Source organism: Pseudorca crassidens, chromosome 1, assembly GCF_039906515.1.
Source record: "Pseudorca crassidens isolate mPseCra1 chromosome 1, mPseCra1.hap1, whole genome shotgun sequence".
NCBI classification, from domain to species: Eukaryota; Metazoa; Chordata; class Mammalia; order Artiodactyla; family Delphinidae; genus Pseudorca; species Pseudorca crassidens.
Genome location: NC_090296.1, coordinates 124,525,930 through 124,541,480, shown reverse-complemented (window position 1 = coordinate 124,541,480; position 15,551 = coordinate 124,525,930). Strand labels below are relative to the sequence as shown.

Genomic DNA, 15,551 nt, shown 5'->3' with positions numbered 1-15,551 from the left:
TCTTTTCCCATATAGGTCATTACAGAGTATTGAGTAGAGTTCCCTGTGCTATACAGTAGGTCCTTATTATCTATATTGTATATAGTAGCGTGTATATGCCAGTTCCAATCTCCCAATTTATTCCCCCCGCCACCGCTTCCCCCTTGGTAACAGTAAGTTTGTTTTCTACATCTGTGGCTCTATTTCTGTTTTGTACATAAGTTCATTTGTACCATTTTTTTGGATTCCACATATAGCAATATTACTTGGCACACGTTATTGGAAATACTGTACTAGATCTTTTGAAAGGCTTTTTCAAGCTCAAAAATGATGCATCTTTCATTTTATTATTAGGGCTTTTGTTTTCAAAGATAAAAAATATTTGCTCTTCTATCTTGAACCATTACTACTTTTCCATTTCCAATGAAAGTATGTAGTATTTTGAGTTTGAGCTAATTAAGTGGACATAAATATCAGCTGTTTCCAAAAGCAAGAAAATGAGACACACACACCCCCGCCCCCATCCTCCAGATGTTTCCTGCAAGCACTATTATTTGTTTCTCTCTATATTTGTGTTTAGTATTTGGATCCTAGAGTGGTGACATGGAGACACACTGTTAGAGATCAGTATCATTAAGAGCAGCTTAAATCGTCCCAGTCATCATCTCCCTCCTGGTAGTCAGCACTGATGGATCAGGGAAAGCAGGTAGCTAAGTTGAGTTCCCTGGAACCTGAGGAAGAAGGGAGGAAAGCCAACTGCACTGAACTCTAAGCACTGGATTTCATGCATAAGTATACCTGATTCTTGTTGGCTATCTGTGGGTTATTTCTCCTTTTGCCTAATTTTCCTTATTGTCTTTGCTTTTACTTTGAAATTATATACAGATAGGGCAATGGCAATTTAACATACAGTTGATTTTTGAAATGCAGCTCACTCAGACATATAACTGAGGTGCTAGCCTGTTAGCATGGCTGTCTGTATATAATCTACTCTTTATACCTAATATGGGAAATATGCCCTCAACCATCATTACCTCTTACATGACACATTAATTTTAACGTGGTCTTTACACTGTGTCATGGAGTAAGGGAAGCCATTGAGTAAATCAGTGCTCCATGTTAATGATGTCCAGATAGGAGCCCCGCTCCCTCCAAAAAAAGGTGAATAATTCTTTTTAGGCAGGAGACTCGTGTTGCAGTTGTATACCAAAGAGGAAATGTAATAAGGTTAAAGGAACAGCAGCAGACTTCAGAAGATGGATTCTGCCCCTCAGAAACTGGTTTTGCCACTAGTTAGCCTTAAGTTGCTCAGTGCTTAAGCTTTTTAAGTCTTAGTTTCTTTTTAACCCAGTGAATCCTGCCCATTTCGTAAACTCTGATAGAAATGTTAGGTACTTACTTGGTTTTCCCCGATGGGTGTTCACTGTATTATGCTTTACAACTTTATTGGCATTTTATTTTTATTTTCTGTAGTAACCATAAAATATTTCATTAAAAAAAATACCAGGCAAATAGAAACAAAAAGAAAATGTATGATTTTACCTTCAGATTAAGCTAAATTATCAGGTCAAAGCAATAAATAAGACACAGCAATATAGTCTATTCCTTTATGGACCAAACAGTATAGAGCTTAAAACTTCTGGAATTATGGGTTCTTAATAAAATTATCCTCCATGATTGAATATTTAATACACCTCTTTTAGAATTTGACAGCTGAGGTAGGGGAGAAAAGATACCAAAGAGGTAAATAATACCAAAAGCTTTAATACATATCATAGTATATATGCATAAAACTGTAAGATTCCTTTTTCAGGGAAGTGAGAAAGGTAAGAATACTCTGTACCCTTCTAAAACTCAGGCTGGATTTTAGAAATCTTTGTGGAGATGATGCATTTGCCCCTTTGTATCTGTGACTGAGGAAATGGTTGCTTTCTTCTCCGTAGATCTGCCTTCTGCATTCTTTTAATATATTAATTTCAGTAGTTTAATTTTTAACCCTTATTACAGTCCTCTGATCAGGGAGAGAGAGCCTCAGACTAACTGTAGACTGAGGCAGCACTTCCCAACCAATGAATCAGGAGGATTTTTCTTTTATACTGTAAATTTGAATGGTGTTTCATGATATATTGCCACTTTTCTAATTTAATTTTCTAGGAACCCTCTGGATATTGATGCCACCGGTGTGGTTGGACTGTCATTTAGTGGACATCGTATCCAGAGTGCCACAGTGCTTCTCAATGAGGATGTCAATGACGAGAAGACTGCTGAGGCTGCGATGCAGCGCCTCAAAGCAGCCAACATTCCAGAGCAGAATACCATTGGCTTCATGTTTGCGTGTGTTGGTAGGGGCTTTCAGTATTATAGAGACAAGGGGAATGTGGAGGCTGATGCATTTAGAAAGTTTTTTCCTAGTGTTCCTTTATTTGGCTTCTTTGGAAATGGAGAAATTGGATGTGATCGCATAGTCACTGGAAACTTTATATTGAAGAAATGTAATGAGGTAAAGGATGATGATCTATTTCACAGCTATACAACAATAATGGCACTAATTCATCTTGGGTCATCTAAATAAAGCCACCTGTAAAGTGGCTTTCACAATGTATAACTTTTGGGCTCTGTCTTTTCCAGAAAATGGAAACTTGGGATATGTATATTACAAACAAAAAACTTTATATGTATCTGTTTTGTAGCTTTGACATTCTGAAGATTATTTGGTAGTTTTTAATATATTAGGTGAAGGACAAGTTTGTACATGATGTAATGCAAGACCGGGAGTTGAGAGCTTTTGCATCAGGCACAAGTGAACCAATTATGGCTATACTGCACCAGATATGTAGCTGCTGTGTGATAGGACTTTAAATAGTCTTCTGCATAGGAAGACTGAAAAAGGATTCATCAACAGAAAGGAGATTTAAGACATTCCATGACTACCTCTGCAATGTTAGATGATCTTTCAGCAGACTCATGAAGATATTTTTCTCCCTTAAATAAAGGAGAAAAATACACAGATGGCTTGGGAAATTTTTCTCTGCTTTACAATTTTACCATTTTTTTCAGAAGCTGTAACAAATTGCTGACTTTTTACTTATTTGATAAATGTTAAAGAACTATTTTTGTTTTAGTACTCTAAAGTTGCTTAGTCAAATAAATTGCCAAGACTAATCAGTATTTTATTACCTTATAAGGAAAAAAATTTTCCTTTCCCCTCAATAAAGAAATTGCAACAGAAAATTCTTTTTTTCACCTACTTCTATGTAACTAATTGGCAGATGAGACAATTACATCACCTTATTTTGGTTTTATACCAATAAAACATACCTTGGAAACTCAGATAGCTGTGTACTTCATTGCTTTTAGTGAGTGAGTGAAGGAATCCTTTAGAAAAGAAAACCCAGAATAATGGTATTTGTTAGTTAGCAAATCCTGGCATATTTCCAGTAAAATGTTTTTCAAGTTTAAATTTCTCATTATGTAAATATCAAAATGAAATCTGTGTAGAGAAAACCAGTTTCCCCCCCAATAGCCATTCTTTCCTTTTCACACAGTCATAAAACCTTTGATTTTCAGCTAGGCACATGCACACCAGAATAAAGACTACATCCTTGTCTCCCTTGCAAGTATGACTGTTCTGGCTGGTGAAATGTGAGGGAAATGATAACGTGTCCTTTAAAACAGACTGTTTTTTTTTTTTTTTTTTTTTTTTTTGCCTTTTTTCGATCCTTTTGCTTAGAAGTGTATATGATTGTGAGCCATCTTAGACTCTACAGAAGAGGCAGTGCTCTATTGTGGAAGCGATCACACAGAATGATCCTAGGTTGCCATACAGTTTTGTTGACGTGCTACCATTACTGATTTGGACTGCCTATCTCCAGAGTGTTTTACAAGACAGAAATTAACATAATTCTTGCCTAAGGCACTTGTTTTTTTCCAGGTCTTTGTTACAGGATATCTGTATTAGCATATTCTAATACAGTATGATATAATATATGGCACTTTTGTAATAGTGGTTTTAATGGCATAGAAGAAAACTCGCAAGGTAAGTGAAATCAAATATATTAACAACATTCCTGCTTTTTTTTTTTTTTTTTTTTTTTTTTTTTTTTTTGGCGGTATGCGGGCCTCTCACTGTTGTGGCTTCTCCTTTTGTGGAGCACAGGCTCCAGATGCGCAGGCTCAGCGGCCATGGCTCACGGGCCCAGCCATTCCGCGGCATGTGGGATCTTCCCGGACCGGGGCACGAACCCGTGTCCCCTGCATCGGCAGGCGGACTCTCAACCACTGCACCAGGGAAGCCCCTGCTTTTCTATTTTTAATCACTTTTTTTAAACCAATTTTTACTTCAAAAGATTTCTTTTCTTGCTGTTTATTTATATAAATGATAAAAATACTTAAAAGTTTCTTTAATTTATGGTTATACTCAATCTTAGTTCCTGAAGAAAGTCCAAAGAAAAGTTTGATTGCCATAGAACTTTTAATCTGTGAATATTAATATTTAGCCATTTTTATTTATTAACTCTTCTATTATTTGACATTGGTACCCATTATCAAGTAGAGAATATCTCAAAATTTAAGTCCTTGGTTATGCTTACATAGCATATAAGGAAAATACTTTGTAAATTTTCTTTGTCCTTGATATTAACCAGAGTTGACTGAACAGTAGAGGAAAAAAGATTTTGAAAATGGAAATATGAACAAAATGCACCTGGTTGAATGAACTGTTTTATTTTTTTCAAATTAATACATAAAATGTTTTATTACTACTCAAAGGAGAGTCTGCTGCAAGGTCATTTCATACAGTATTCGAGGTTAATATATGGCTCCTTTTTATAGCTGAGACTTTGGAGCTTGTTAGGAACAGTAAATTCATTTGGCCACAAGATTGTAACCCTGGTGCAAAATAGAAAGGGAAGAAGTTGAACCAATTGAAGGAGTAGTACTGATGAAAACAAAAGTTATTGGCCCTGCCTCTCAGAGGCTTTGACATTTCTGTGGAAGTTGGGGGGGGGGATGATAATTTAACCAAAGTTAAAACAATTTATTATGGTTTTGAAAGGCTTGTCTTAAAAGCAGGCATTAAAGAAAAAGTTACTGTTTCAGCTAAAAACATAATTCCTAGAAATGGCAACTGTTGTAGTTATTTGTGAAACTGGAAAAATGATCACATGAAAAAGCTGACATGAGCACAAAAAGAGAAGATGTACCCTTACTGTTTTCTTTACAATACTGAGCTGTCTTCTATCAAGTGACAAGGATAGGATAGTTTAATCAAGGTGTTTAAAAAATATTGATTTCCTTAATGTGCTTTCAAAGCAGAATCTTTCTGCAGCTACAATTTGCCTTGTTAAAGGCTGCTTCAAAGGAATAAACTCCTTGAAATGCCAAGTAGCAATATAAAAAAGAGTAAGGAAGCTTGGAATTAAGATCTCAAAACAGACACCCTACACATTGTTATAATTAATAGTCTGTGAGCTAGAGTAATGAAGGAGGTCCAGAAGGCCAGTTCACTACTGTAATTAATTCTCAACTTTGCTTAAACCTGCATCATTGGTAAATAAAACAACTTTTCAACCTAGTAAGAGAAGCCAAACAGCAAGAGTTTTGCCACTAATTTATATTACAAACTTAACACAATGAACATGCAAAGAATGTAAAATAAACGTTTACAAATCTGAGAATTTCCTAGGCATTCTGCAGAAATTTTTGAGAAAAAAATCTACTTCTGTCATTTTGTGCCCAGTCTAACCCATTTGAGCACCACCATAAATTCCATTTTAATGAAAACAGAAGACTAAATCCTCTTGATTTGAAATTGAGATTTTAGATGACTGACTTGGTTTTCATTTGTAGAAAGGGAATGAGTCTGCTTAATGAAAATCCTAAAATAACAAAACATAGTATTAGTAATAACATCTTTGTTAAATAAACAAAACTAATACATGTGCTATGTAAAGAATGTTACCAGAAAGTTTTTTTTAATATTAGCCTGTGTAGAGAAAAATAGTCAAATATTTACAAGACATATTATTTTTGTTTCATTTCTGCCTTATGCCATGATGGAGACAGAATAGAAGAATATATGCTACTCTAAAGTAGAAAACATTGGCAGAGGCCAGTAAACTTCATTTTTTTTTTTTTTGCGGTACGCGGGCCTCTCACTGTTGTGGCCTCTCCCGTTGCGGAGCATAGGCTCCGGACGCGCAGGCTCAGCGGCCATGGCTCACGGGCCCAGCCACTCCATGGCATGTGGGATCTTCCCAGACCGAGGCACGAACCCGTGTCCCCTGCATCGGCAGGCAGACTCGAAACCACTGCGCCACCAGGGAAGCCCCAATAAACTTCATTTAATGTCTTGGTACTAAGAGTGTATGGAGCATTTCACTTCATAAAGTTTTTATAAAAGTTACTGTTCTCTAGTGACATCACAGCCAGTAAAAAAGGCAAGATAATTACAAGAAATTGGAAAAAATACATATATTCATTAATTTTAAATGTAAATCAGTGAAGATAATTGAGACCATTTTCTTAACCTTTTCACAATACCTCCACATCTAACCAAAATTCAGTTACCATACATGTATCTAAAACATAACTCTGTTCAAGGCCTAGTCAGGATACTAGAATTACAGATAGGAATAAACATAATTGAGCTGAGTGACACTAGCAACTGTGTGAACCGAATTTGTTGGTGCTCTGGAAAACAAAGGTTTACAGCAACTAACACAGTGCCCAGTGAAGAAAACCCATCCTCAGAATGGTAGGAAAGTTTTGTGATTTTTTACTCACCCTTGCCTCCCATGCAGTGGTGCTCTTATTCTTAAAATGACAGAAGGATAGTTTCCAGTTCCCTCCCTCAAACCAGAAGAGGAAGAATAGACTTTATTTGCAAATCACTGTTTGTCTTTTCTAATCTGGGGGGGGGGGGGATTAGAAGGACTGACTCAAGGTGCTCATCACTGTTTTGCATAACTTGGAAATCAGGCAAGAAAGAGTAGGCACTGCTTGTGAAAGCTGCAAGATGACTGCAGAATCACAGGCACCTGGATATGGGTGAAGACATAAAACAGGCTGTGTAAGGCCTAGAGGAGAAGCTGGGGTGAGATTTGTGAGAAACTGGGCATTCAAAAGCAGTTGTACCCAGGGGAAGATATAGAATGCCAAATGAATGCACAGGCAAAACATGCTCAGAAAAGATTTAAGAGAGCCTTAGGTTTTCATCTTGGTCTGATCCCTAGGATAGAAGCAGGCCTAGCTAAGAGCTGCAGGAGTGCCTTAGCACACAGCTGAAATGCAGAAAGGAGAACTGGCATTCAAGGAAATCTCTAAAAACAGCTGAACATGAGATAATAGGAACAGAGGTTTCAGTGATCACACACAAGGGATAGTCTTTGTAAAAGTACCTTGGAGAAGTCTCAAAAACAAATGAACAACAGCGTTCAACAGTCAGCAACAACTGGTAAACACTGGGAATAGAAGAGAATGTTATATCCAGAATTACAGTACTGTAATAGTGAAATGCCCAATTTTCAACAACAAAAAATCTGTAAGGCATACAGAGAAACAGGGAAACGAGGCCTATTCAATGGAACAGAAACTGGCTTGGCCCACACATTGAACTTACTAGAAAAAGACCTTTAAATATGCTCAAAGAACTAAAGGAAATCAAGAAAGTGATGAATAAAATGAGAATACCAGTGGAGAGAAATTATAAAAAGGAACCAAACATTTTGGAGCAGAAAGTTACAATAACAAAATTTTCACTGGAGGGGTTGAACAGCAGATTTGAGCAAGCAAAAGAACTCATCAGCAAGTTGAAGACAGGACAGTTGAAGTAATTGTGTCTAAGAAAGCAAAGTAAACAATAGAAGGGATTTGTAAGATACCATCAAATGGAAGATGAAACAGGAGTCCCAGAAGGAAAAGAGAAAGCTACATAAAGTTTATTTGAAGAAATGATGACAAAAGAGCTTGCCAAATTTGATGCAAGACATGGATGTACATATCAGGAGGCTCAACAAACTCCAAACAGGGTAGAGTCAAAAGAGACACCAAGATACATTATAGACGGTCCTTGACCTAGGACAATTTGACTTAGGATTTTTTCAACTTTACAATGGTGTAAAGATGATATGCATTCAGTAGAAACCATACTTACTTCAAGTTTTGAATTTTGATCTTTTCCCAGGCTAGCAGTATGCAGTAAGATATGCACTTATGATGCCTAGCAGTGGCAGAAAGCTGCAGCTCCCAGTCAGCTGCATGATCATGAGTAAACATCTAATACATGTACAACTATTCTGTTTTTCAGTACAGTATTCAGTAAATTACATCACTTCAAAATAGGCTTTGTATTAGATGATTTTGCCCAGCTACAGGCTAACGTAATTGTTCATAGCACATTTAAGGTAGGATAGGCTTAGCTATGATGTTCAGTAGGTTAGGTATATAAAATGCATTTTCAACTTATATTTTCAACTTACCATGGGTTTATCAAGATACAACCCCATTGCAACTGGAGGAAAATCTGTATAATTAAGCTATACAAAGAGAAAGAATCTTGAAAGCAGCAAGAATGAAGAAACATCACATAAAAGGGATCTTCAGGGCTTCCCTGGTGGCGCAGTGGTTGAGAGTCCGCCTGCCAATGCAGGGGACACGGGTTCGTGCCCCGGTCCAGGAAGATCCCACATGCCATGGAGCGGCTGGGCCGGTGAGCCATGGCCGCTGAGCCTGCGTGCCTGGAGCCTATGCTCCGCAACGGGAGAGGCCACAACAGTGAGAGGCCAGCGTACCACATTAAAAAAAAAAAAAAAAAGGGATCTTCAATAAGATTATCAGATTTCTCGAAAAAACTGTCAACCTAAAATCTTCTATCTGGCAAAACTGTCCTTCAAAAATGAGGAAGAAATTAAAACATTACCGGACACTGATACAACTGGACCTGCCCTGCAAGAAATGCTAAAGGAAATTCTTCAAGTTGAAATGAAAGGACAAAGGATAGGAACAGGAAACCATATGAAGAAGTAAAGCTCTCCAGTAAAGGTATACATGAACAATTATAGAAGCTAGTATTATAACTTTTATTTGTAACTCTTTGTTTTCCACACAATTTAGGAACGAACATATAAAAATACAATTACTGGTTTATGTTTTTAGTTGGTTTATGTTTTTAGACACAATGCTTAAAGATGTAATCTTGTGACAGTAATAGTTGAAAGGGAGTGAGGGCAAAGTTATATAAGAGCAAAGTTTTTATGCACTATTGACGTTAAGCTGCTGTAAATTCAAATTAGTGTCATTACTTCATGATGGTAAATGGAATCCCCATGGTAACCACAAAGAAATAGCTATAGAATACACACAAAAGGAAAAAAGAGAATTTAAATGTTTCACTATAAAACAAAACACAAAAGAAGACACTAACACAGAAAATAAGGAGCAAAAATATTCCATGCAAATAGTAACCAAAAGGGAACAGTATATTATTATGAGACAAATAGACTTACAACCTTTTTGGATTTAAAGAGACAGAAAAGTACATTATATGTTAAAAGGTTTTATACAACAATGTTACAGTTATAAGCATTTACACATCTAATAACATCCTCAAAATACATTAAGCAAAACACAACATACCAAAACAGCACTGCTTTCATTGCACCCCATAAGACAGAAAATTCTAGCTGTAAATGCTTATGTTTAAAAAAAAAAAATCTGAAATCAACATTCTAACTTTATAACTTAAGGAACTAGAAAAAGAAGAACAAACTAAACCCAAAGCTAGTAGAAGGAAGATTAGAACTAAGATAAGCAAAATACTGAAAAGAAAATCAATAGAAAATTTTGAACTAAAAGCTAGTTCTTTGAAAAGGTTAACAAAGTGGAAAAACCTTTAGCTAGATCAATAACAAGAGAAGACTCAACTTCTAAAAACAGAAATAAGAGTAGGGTTATTACTAATGAGTCTACAGAAATAAAAAGGATAAGAGTACTATGAGCAGTTTTAAACAAGTTGAATAACCTAGATGAAATGGATATATTTCTAAAAACAAAAGCACAACCATACTAAGACTGATTAATGAAGAAATAAAAAATCTACATAGACCTATAGGTAGAAGGGAGATTGATTGAATCAGCCGTCAAAAACCTCCCAACAAAGGAAAATCCTGCAACCTCTGGCTTTACTCAATTCAACCAAACATTTAAAGAAGAAATAACTCCAGTCCTCAAACTTTTCAAAAAGATTCAATAGGTGGGAACACTTCCTAATCCATATTATAAGGCCAGTATTGCCCTGATACCAAAGCCAGACAATGACAACACAAGAAAAGAAAAAGACCAATACCCCTGATGAATATTGATGCAAACATCTTAAAGTATTAGCAAACTGAATTCAAGAGCACATTAACAGTTTTATACATTTTGAACAAGTGGATTTATTGCTGCAATGCAAGGATGGTTCAACAGATGAAAATCCAATCAAATACAATACACTGCATTAGCAGAATGAGGGTCACACATGGATCCCATCAGTTGATGCCGAAAAAGAATTTGACAAAATTCTTTTTGATTAAAAAAAAAAAACCCACCACTCCCCTAGGAATTGAAGGAAGCTACCTCAATATAATACAGACCACATATGAAAATCTTATAGCTAACATACTCAATGGAGAAGGACTGAAAGAAACAAGACAAAGATGCAGCTTTTACTGCTGCTATTCAACATAGTGTTGGAAGTTTGAGGCAGAGTAATTAGTCAAGAAAAAGATTGAAATTAGGAAGAAGTAAAATTATCTCTGCAGAATACATGATCCTATATGTAGAAAACACTAATGTTCCCTGCACCTCAAAATCTGTCAGAACTTAGAAACAAATCAGCAAAGTTGAAGCATACAGAAGCAACACACAAAATCAGTTGCCTTTCTGTACACTAACATGAACAACCCAAAACAGAAATTAGGATAACTCCCTTTACAATAGCATCAAAAACAATAATATACATAGGAATTAACTTAATGAAGGTGAAAGACTTATACACTGAAAACCACAAAACATTGCTGAATGATGTTAAAGATGACACATAAATGGAAAGACATCACATGTTCATAGATTGGAAGACAATACTGGTATGATGTCAGGTGATCTACAGATTCAATGTAATCCACTTCAAAATCTCAATGACATTTTTTACAGAAAATAGAAAAATAAGCAGAATATCTAGGATCCCCAAATAGCCAAAACAATCTTGAAAAAGATTAAAGATGGAAGGCTCACACTTCCTGATTTCAAATTTTACTGCAAAGCTACAATAATCAAAACTGTGGTACTGAATAAAAACAGACATATAGACTAGTGGAGTAGAATAAAGAATCCAGAAATCCTCACATATATGGTCAAATGATTTGGGGGAAGTGCACCAAGACCATTTAATGGGAAAGGACAGTGTTTCCAACAAATGGTGTTGGGAAAATAGGATATCCACATGCAAAAGAATGAAATTGGATTTTTATCTAACACCATATAAACGGATCAAAGACCTAAACCTAAGACTTAAAACTCCACTCTTAGAAGAAAACAGGGGAAAAGTTTCAGGACATTGGATTTGGCAGTGATTTCTTGGATATGACACCAAAGTCATAGGCATCAGAAGAAAAAACAAACTGGGCTTCATCAAAAATTAAACATTTATGTATCAAAGGACACTATCAATGGAGTGAAAAAAGCAATCCACAGAATGGGAGAAAATATTTGCAAATCACATATCTGATGAGGGATTAATATCCATTAATATATAAAAAAACCCTAAAATGCAACAACAGCAACAAAAGACAACCCAAATCAAAACTGGGCAAAGGACTTGAATAGTCAGGTATCCAAAGAAGATACAGTATGGCCAATAAGCACGTGAAAAAATGCTCAACATCACTAACCATTTGGGAAATGCAAATCAAAACCATGATGTAATACCACTTCGTACCCATTAGGGTGGCTATTATTGGGGAAAAAAAAAAGTGTTGGCAAGGATGGGGAGCAACTGGAACTTCTGTTCATTGCTGCTAGGAATATAAAGTGGTATAGCTGCTGTAGAAAACAGTAAGGCAGTTCCTCAAAAAATTAAATACAGAATTAGCATTTGACTCAGCAATTCCACTTCTGGGTATTTATACAAAAGAACAGAAAACAGGGGCTTGAACAGATACTTGCACATGTATGTTCATGGAAGCATTATCTCAATAGCCAAAAGGTGAAATGACTCATATTCATTGATTAATGAATGAATAAGCAAAATGTGGTAGATAGATACAGTGGAATATTATTCAGTCACATAAAGGAATGAAATTTGGATACATACTATAGTGCTGATGAACCCTGCAGACATGGTAAGTGAAATAAGGCACACACAAAAGGACAAATACATGATTCTACTTACATGAAGTATTGAGAATATTCAAATACTTAAAGTAGAATGTTGGCTACCAGGGTGTTGAGTGGAGGAATGGGGAGTTATTGTTTAATGGGTACAGTGTTCAGTATGGAATGCTGAGAAAGTTCTGGAGATGAATGGTGGTGATGGTTGCATCAGTGTGAATATACTTAATGCCACTGAATTGTATATGTAAAAATCGTACATCTTATGTATGTTTTTCTACCATAAAAACTTTTTTAAACCACCAAAAGTCACATAACCTAGCTATTTTTTTAAAAAAAAGGTTATCAAGCCACAAGACACAGAGGAAGTTTAATTTGTATATGGCTAAGTGAAAGAAGACAGTCTGAAAAGGTTACATACTCTATGACTCCAACTATGACATTCTGGAAAACTATAGAGCTAGTAAAGGGATTAGTGGTTATCACTGTGAGATTGGGAAGGCTGAGTAGATGGAGCACAGGAGATCTTTAGGGTGGTGAAGTTATTCAACATGATACTGTAGTGGTGGACACATAAAATGATGCATTTGTCAAAATCCATAAAACTATAACAAAAAGTAAACTATAGACTTTTGTAAACGTTGTTTCATTTAATTTATAATTGTTTCATTTATATTAGCAAATGTAGTGCACTAGTACATTTTACATAGATGTTTAATAGGGAAAACTGTGTGTGAGAGGGAAGTATATGGGAACTCTCTGCAATGTCTTCTCAATCATTCTATAAATCTGTAACTTTTAAAAAAATAGTCTGTTAAAAAATTCTGTGAGGGTTTTTTGTTTTGTATACTCTAGTGCCTCAAGCTCATATGTATTAGTTGTAAGTGAATGATAGGTAAATGAATGAGTGAATGAATGAATCAGTGGCACTAGTGACAGATTCAATTCACAGTGCTCACACTGGGCTAGACTGTTGGGAAAAGTCAGTGCGTACCGACTGAGGGATTAATAACCAGAATATTTGAAGAACTCCTAAAATGCAACAATAGCAACAAGAGAAAACCTAGTTCAAAATAAGCAAAGGACTTGAATAGGCAGGTATCCAAAGAAGATATACAGATGACCAATAAGCACATGAAAAGATGCTAAACATCACTAATTAGGGAAATGCAAATCAAAACCACAATGAGATACCACTTCACACCTATTAGGATGGCTGTTAAAACAAACAAAAACAAGTGTTGGCAAGGATGTGGAGAACTGGCTTGAAGGGGAAGTTGTTCACAGGTGGGCTGTTCATTTGGCCAGAGCTTGCTCCTCTGCTTCAGCTATTTACTAGCCCTAGACCTTTGGTGTTCAGAACTCCCACTGCTCCAAGCTACTCCACAACTCTTCATATGTCCTGAAAGTTGCCATTGGTTTTTTCTATTATATTTCAGGGTAACTACACAGTTGGAAAAACTGAAGAAACTGTCTGGCCTAATGAATTCTTTATTTTGCTCCTAATAAGATGAAAACCTCACATTCTGCAAAATCATGCCCTAAAATTAAAAGCCTTATGGGGAAAATAAGTTTGGAATTTTGTAGCCTGAGCAGTAACAAAAACTAGAATCCTAAATTTCCACTAGTATCCACTGAGAATTAGTCCATCTTCTGTATACTTAAACTTTTGGGCTTGTGTTTCTTTCAGATATAGATCCTTGAAATCAATTGCTTCTCATAGAGAAATGATTTTCATCAATATTAAAAATATGATCTAAAGGTAGCTGCCAATGATAGGGATAGAGCAGGATAGTTAACACAGGTAGTTTTAGAAGTCCCATTAGGGGATTATAGACACAAAGGGAACTTTGGGAGACCATTGTAAGCTAATGAACACTCAAGAAAGCAATCAGAACACTGTGAAACAAAACAGCTCTGCTTAACAATGAAACCATGCAATAAAAGCACGAGATATGCCCCAGGCCATTAAGTGAAAAAACAAGGCCTGCAGCCTGCTGGTCAAGGTCAGCAAGATAATGATCCTTAGGATGTGCACCTGAGCATGTACAGGAATACAGGGGAAAGGTGGCATTCCAAAGTATAAGACCCCCATACTGAAACCTGAGATGATTTAACATATTTTAGCCTATGTTACCACCCTTCTGCTGATTTGAATAGCACCATGACAGTCCCCGTTTGACCAAACAGGGTCAAAAACTCCTCTGACCCACCCAAAGGAGGAGCTAGTGATGTAAGCGTGATGTCTACTCAAAGAATGTGGAAGAAGGTGGGCTTCTCCCACTTCCCACTTTTCCTTTGATTATAAAAACGTAGCCCACTTAGTTCCTGGGGCAGAGCTCTCTTGCCTGCCCACTTGTATCCTTCAGAAGCATCCTATACTAATAAATCCACTTCTTACCTCCCACTTTGTCCCTCACCGAATTCATTCTGCACCGAGACATAACAACCTGTGAGTTATTAAGTCCCGAGACAAGTTGTGTGGTTTCACCATCAATCAATGCTTTTTTTCTGATCACCGGGTGAAATGTCTTCATGCCTTACCTGTACTTGCAACTTCCCCAGACAGCTTAACACAGTGAAAGCCACTAAAGCCTCTCCTGGCCCTTAGTTAGGATTTTCATCTTTTCTCTTAGGGTCGTGGTATATTTGCTAAAAGTTTCTCCTTAGCTGTGAGAAAGTTTGCCTCTGGATGCTTCAACACATTAGCTTACTGGGAAAAATCATGTTTGACCAATGCAACTCTCACATAGGATTGATATTACTCCCCTATTTACCTACTGCAAATGAGCTAATAATACACGGGACAGAAACACACATACCTTGCAATAGGACAGTGTTTCAGGGTATGATAACTTTCAGTCTTTTATTTAGAGAACAAAGAAGGATTAATGTTTAATTTCTTTTACCTTTTGGTGTTACATTTTCTGCCTTTGTAACAAAAAAGCAGTGATTTGGGTTCACTGTGATATTTCTTCAATGTTCTCCATGACCTATAGAAAATAAGAATTAAGATGTTTTCTCCATCTCAATTTTTCTTTATATGCACACCTTCCAACACATCTTTATTTTATTCACACATATACATCCACCCCTTCTGTTTGTGATATGAAGAGTTGAGGTGAACTAGCCTAGAACATCCAAATAAGCCACACAGCGCTCCTCAGAACACAGAAGAGTGTGTCAGCACCTCCATTCAGATCTCA

General features: G+C 36.4%; 2 protein-coding genes across 13 annotated transcripts in view; one reads left to right on the top strand and one right to left on the bottom strand.

Moving 5' to 3' along the window:
* The window catches only part of FBXO22 (F-box protein 22), a 30,380-nt gene extending 27,071 nt beyond the window's left edge, over positions 1–3,309 (top strand). For all 3 annotated transcript variants that reach the window (XM_067754940.1, XM_067754929.1, XM_067754949.1), the window contains exon 7: positions 2,134–3,309. In XM_067754940.1, coding sequence (XP_067611041.1) covers positions 2,134–2,551 — 418 coding nt within the window. In that variant the 3' untranslated portion in view covers positions 2,552–3,309. The remainder of the gene's footprint in view (positions 1–2,133) is intronic.
* A 1,371-nt stretch (positions 3,310–4,680) lies between these two features.
* The window catches only part of NRG4 (neuregulin 4), a 137,229-nt gene continuing 126,358 nt past the window's right edge, over positions 4,681–15,551 (bottom strand). For 9 of the 10 annotated variants that reach the window (XM_067755028.1, XM_067755035.1, XM_067755063.1 and 6 more), the window contains one exon: positions 4,681–5,855. In XM_067755028.1, the coding sequence (XP_067611129.1) occupies positions 5,797–5,855 (59 nt within the window). In that variant the 3' untranslated portion in view covers positions 4,681–5,796. Of the gene's footprint in view, positions 5,856–15,254; positions 15,339–15,551 lie in introns of all 10 variants that reach the window. The other variant, XM_067755074.1, reaches the window with a different exon arrangement.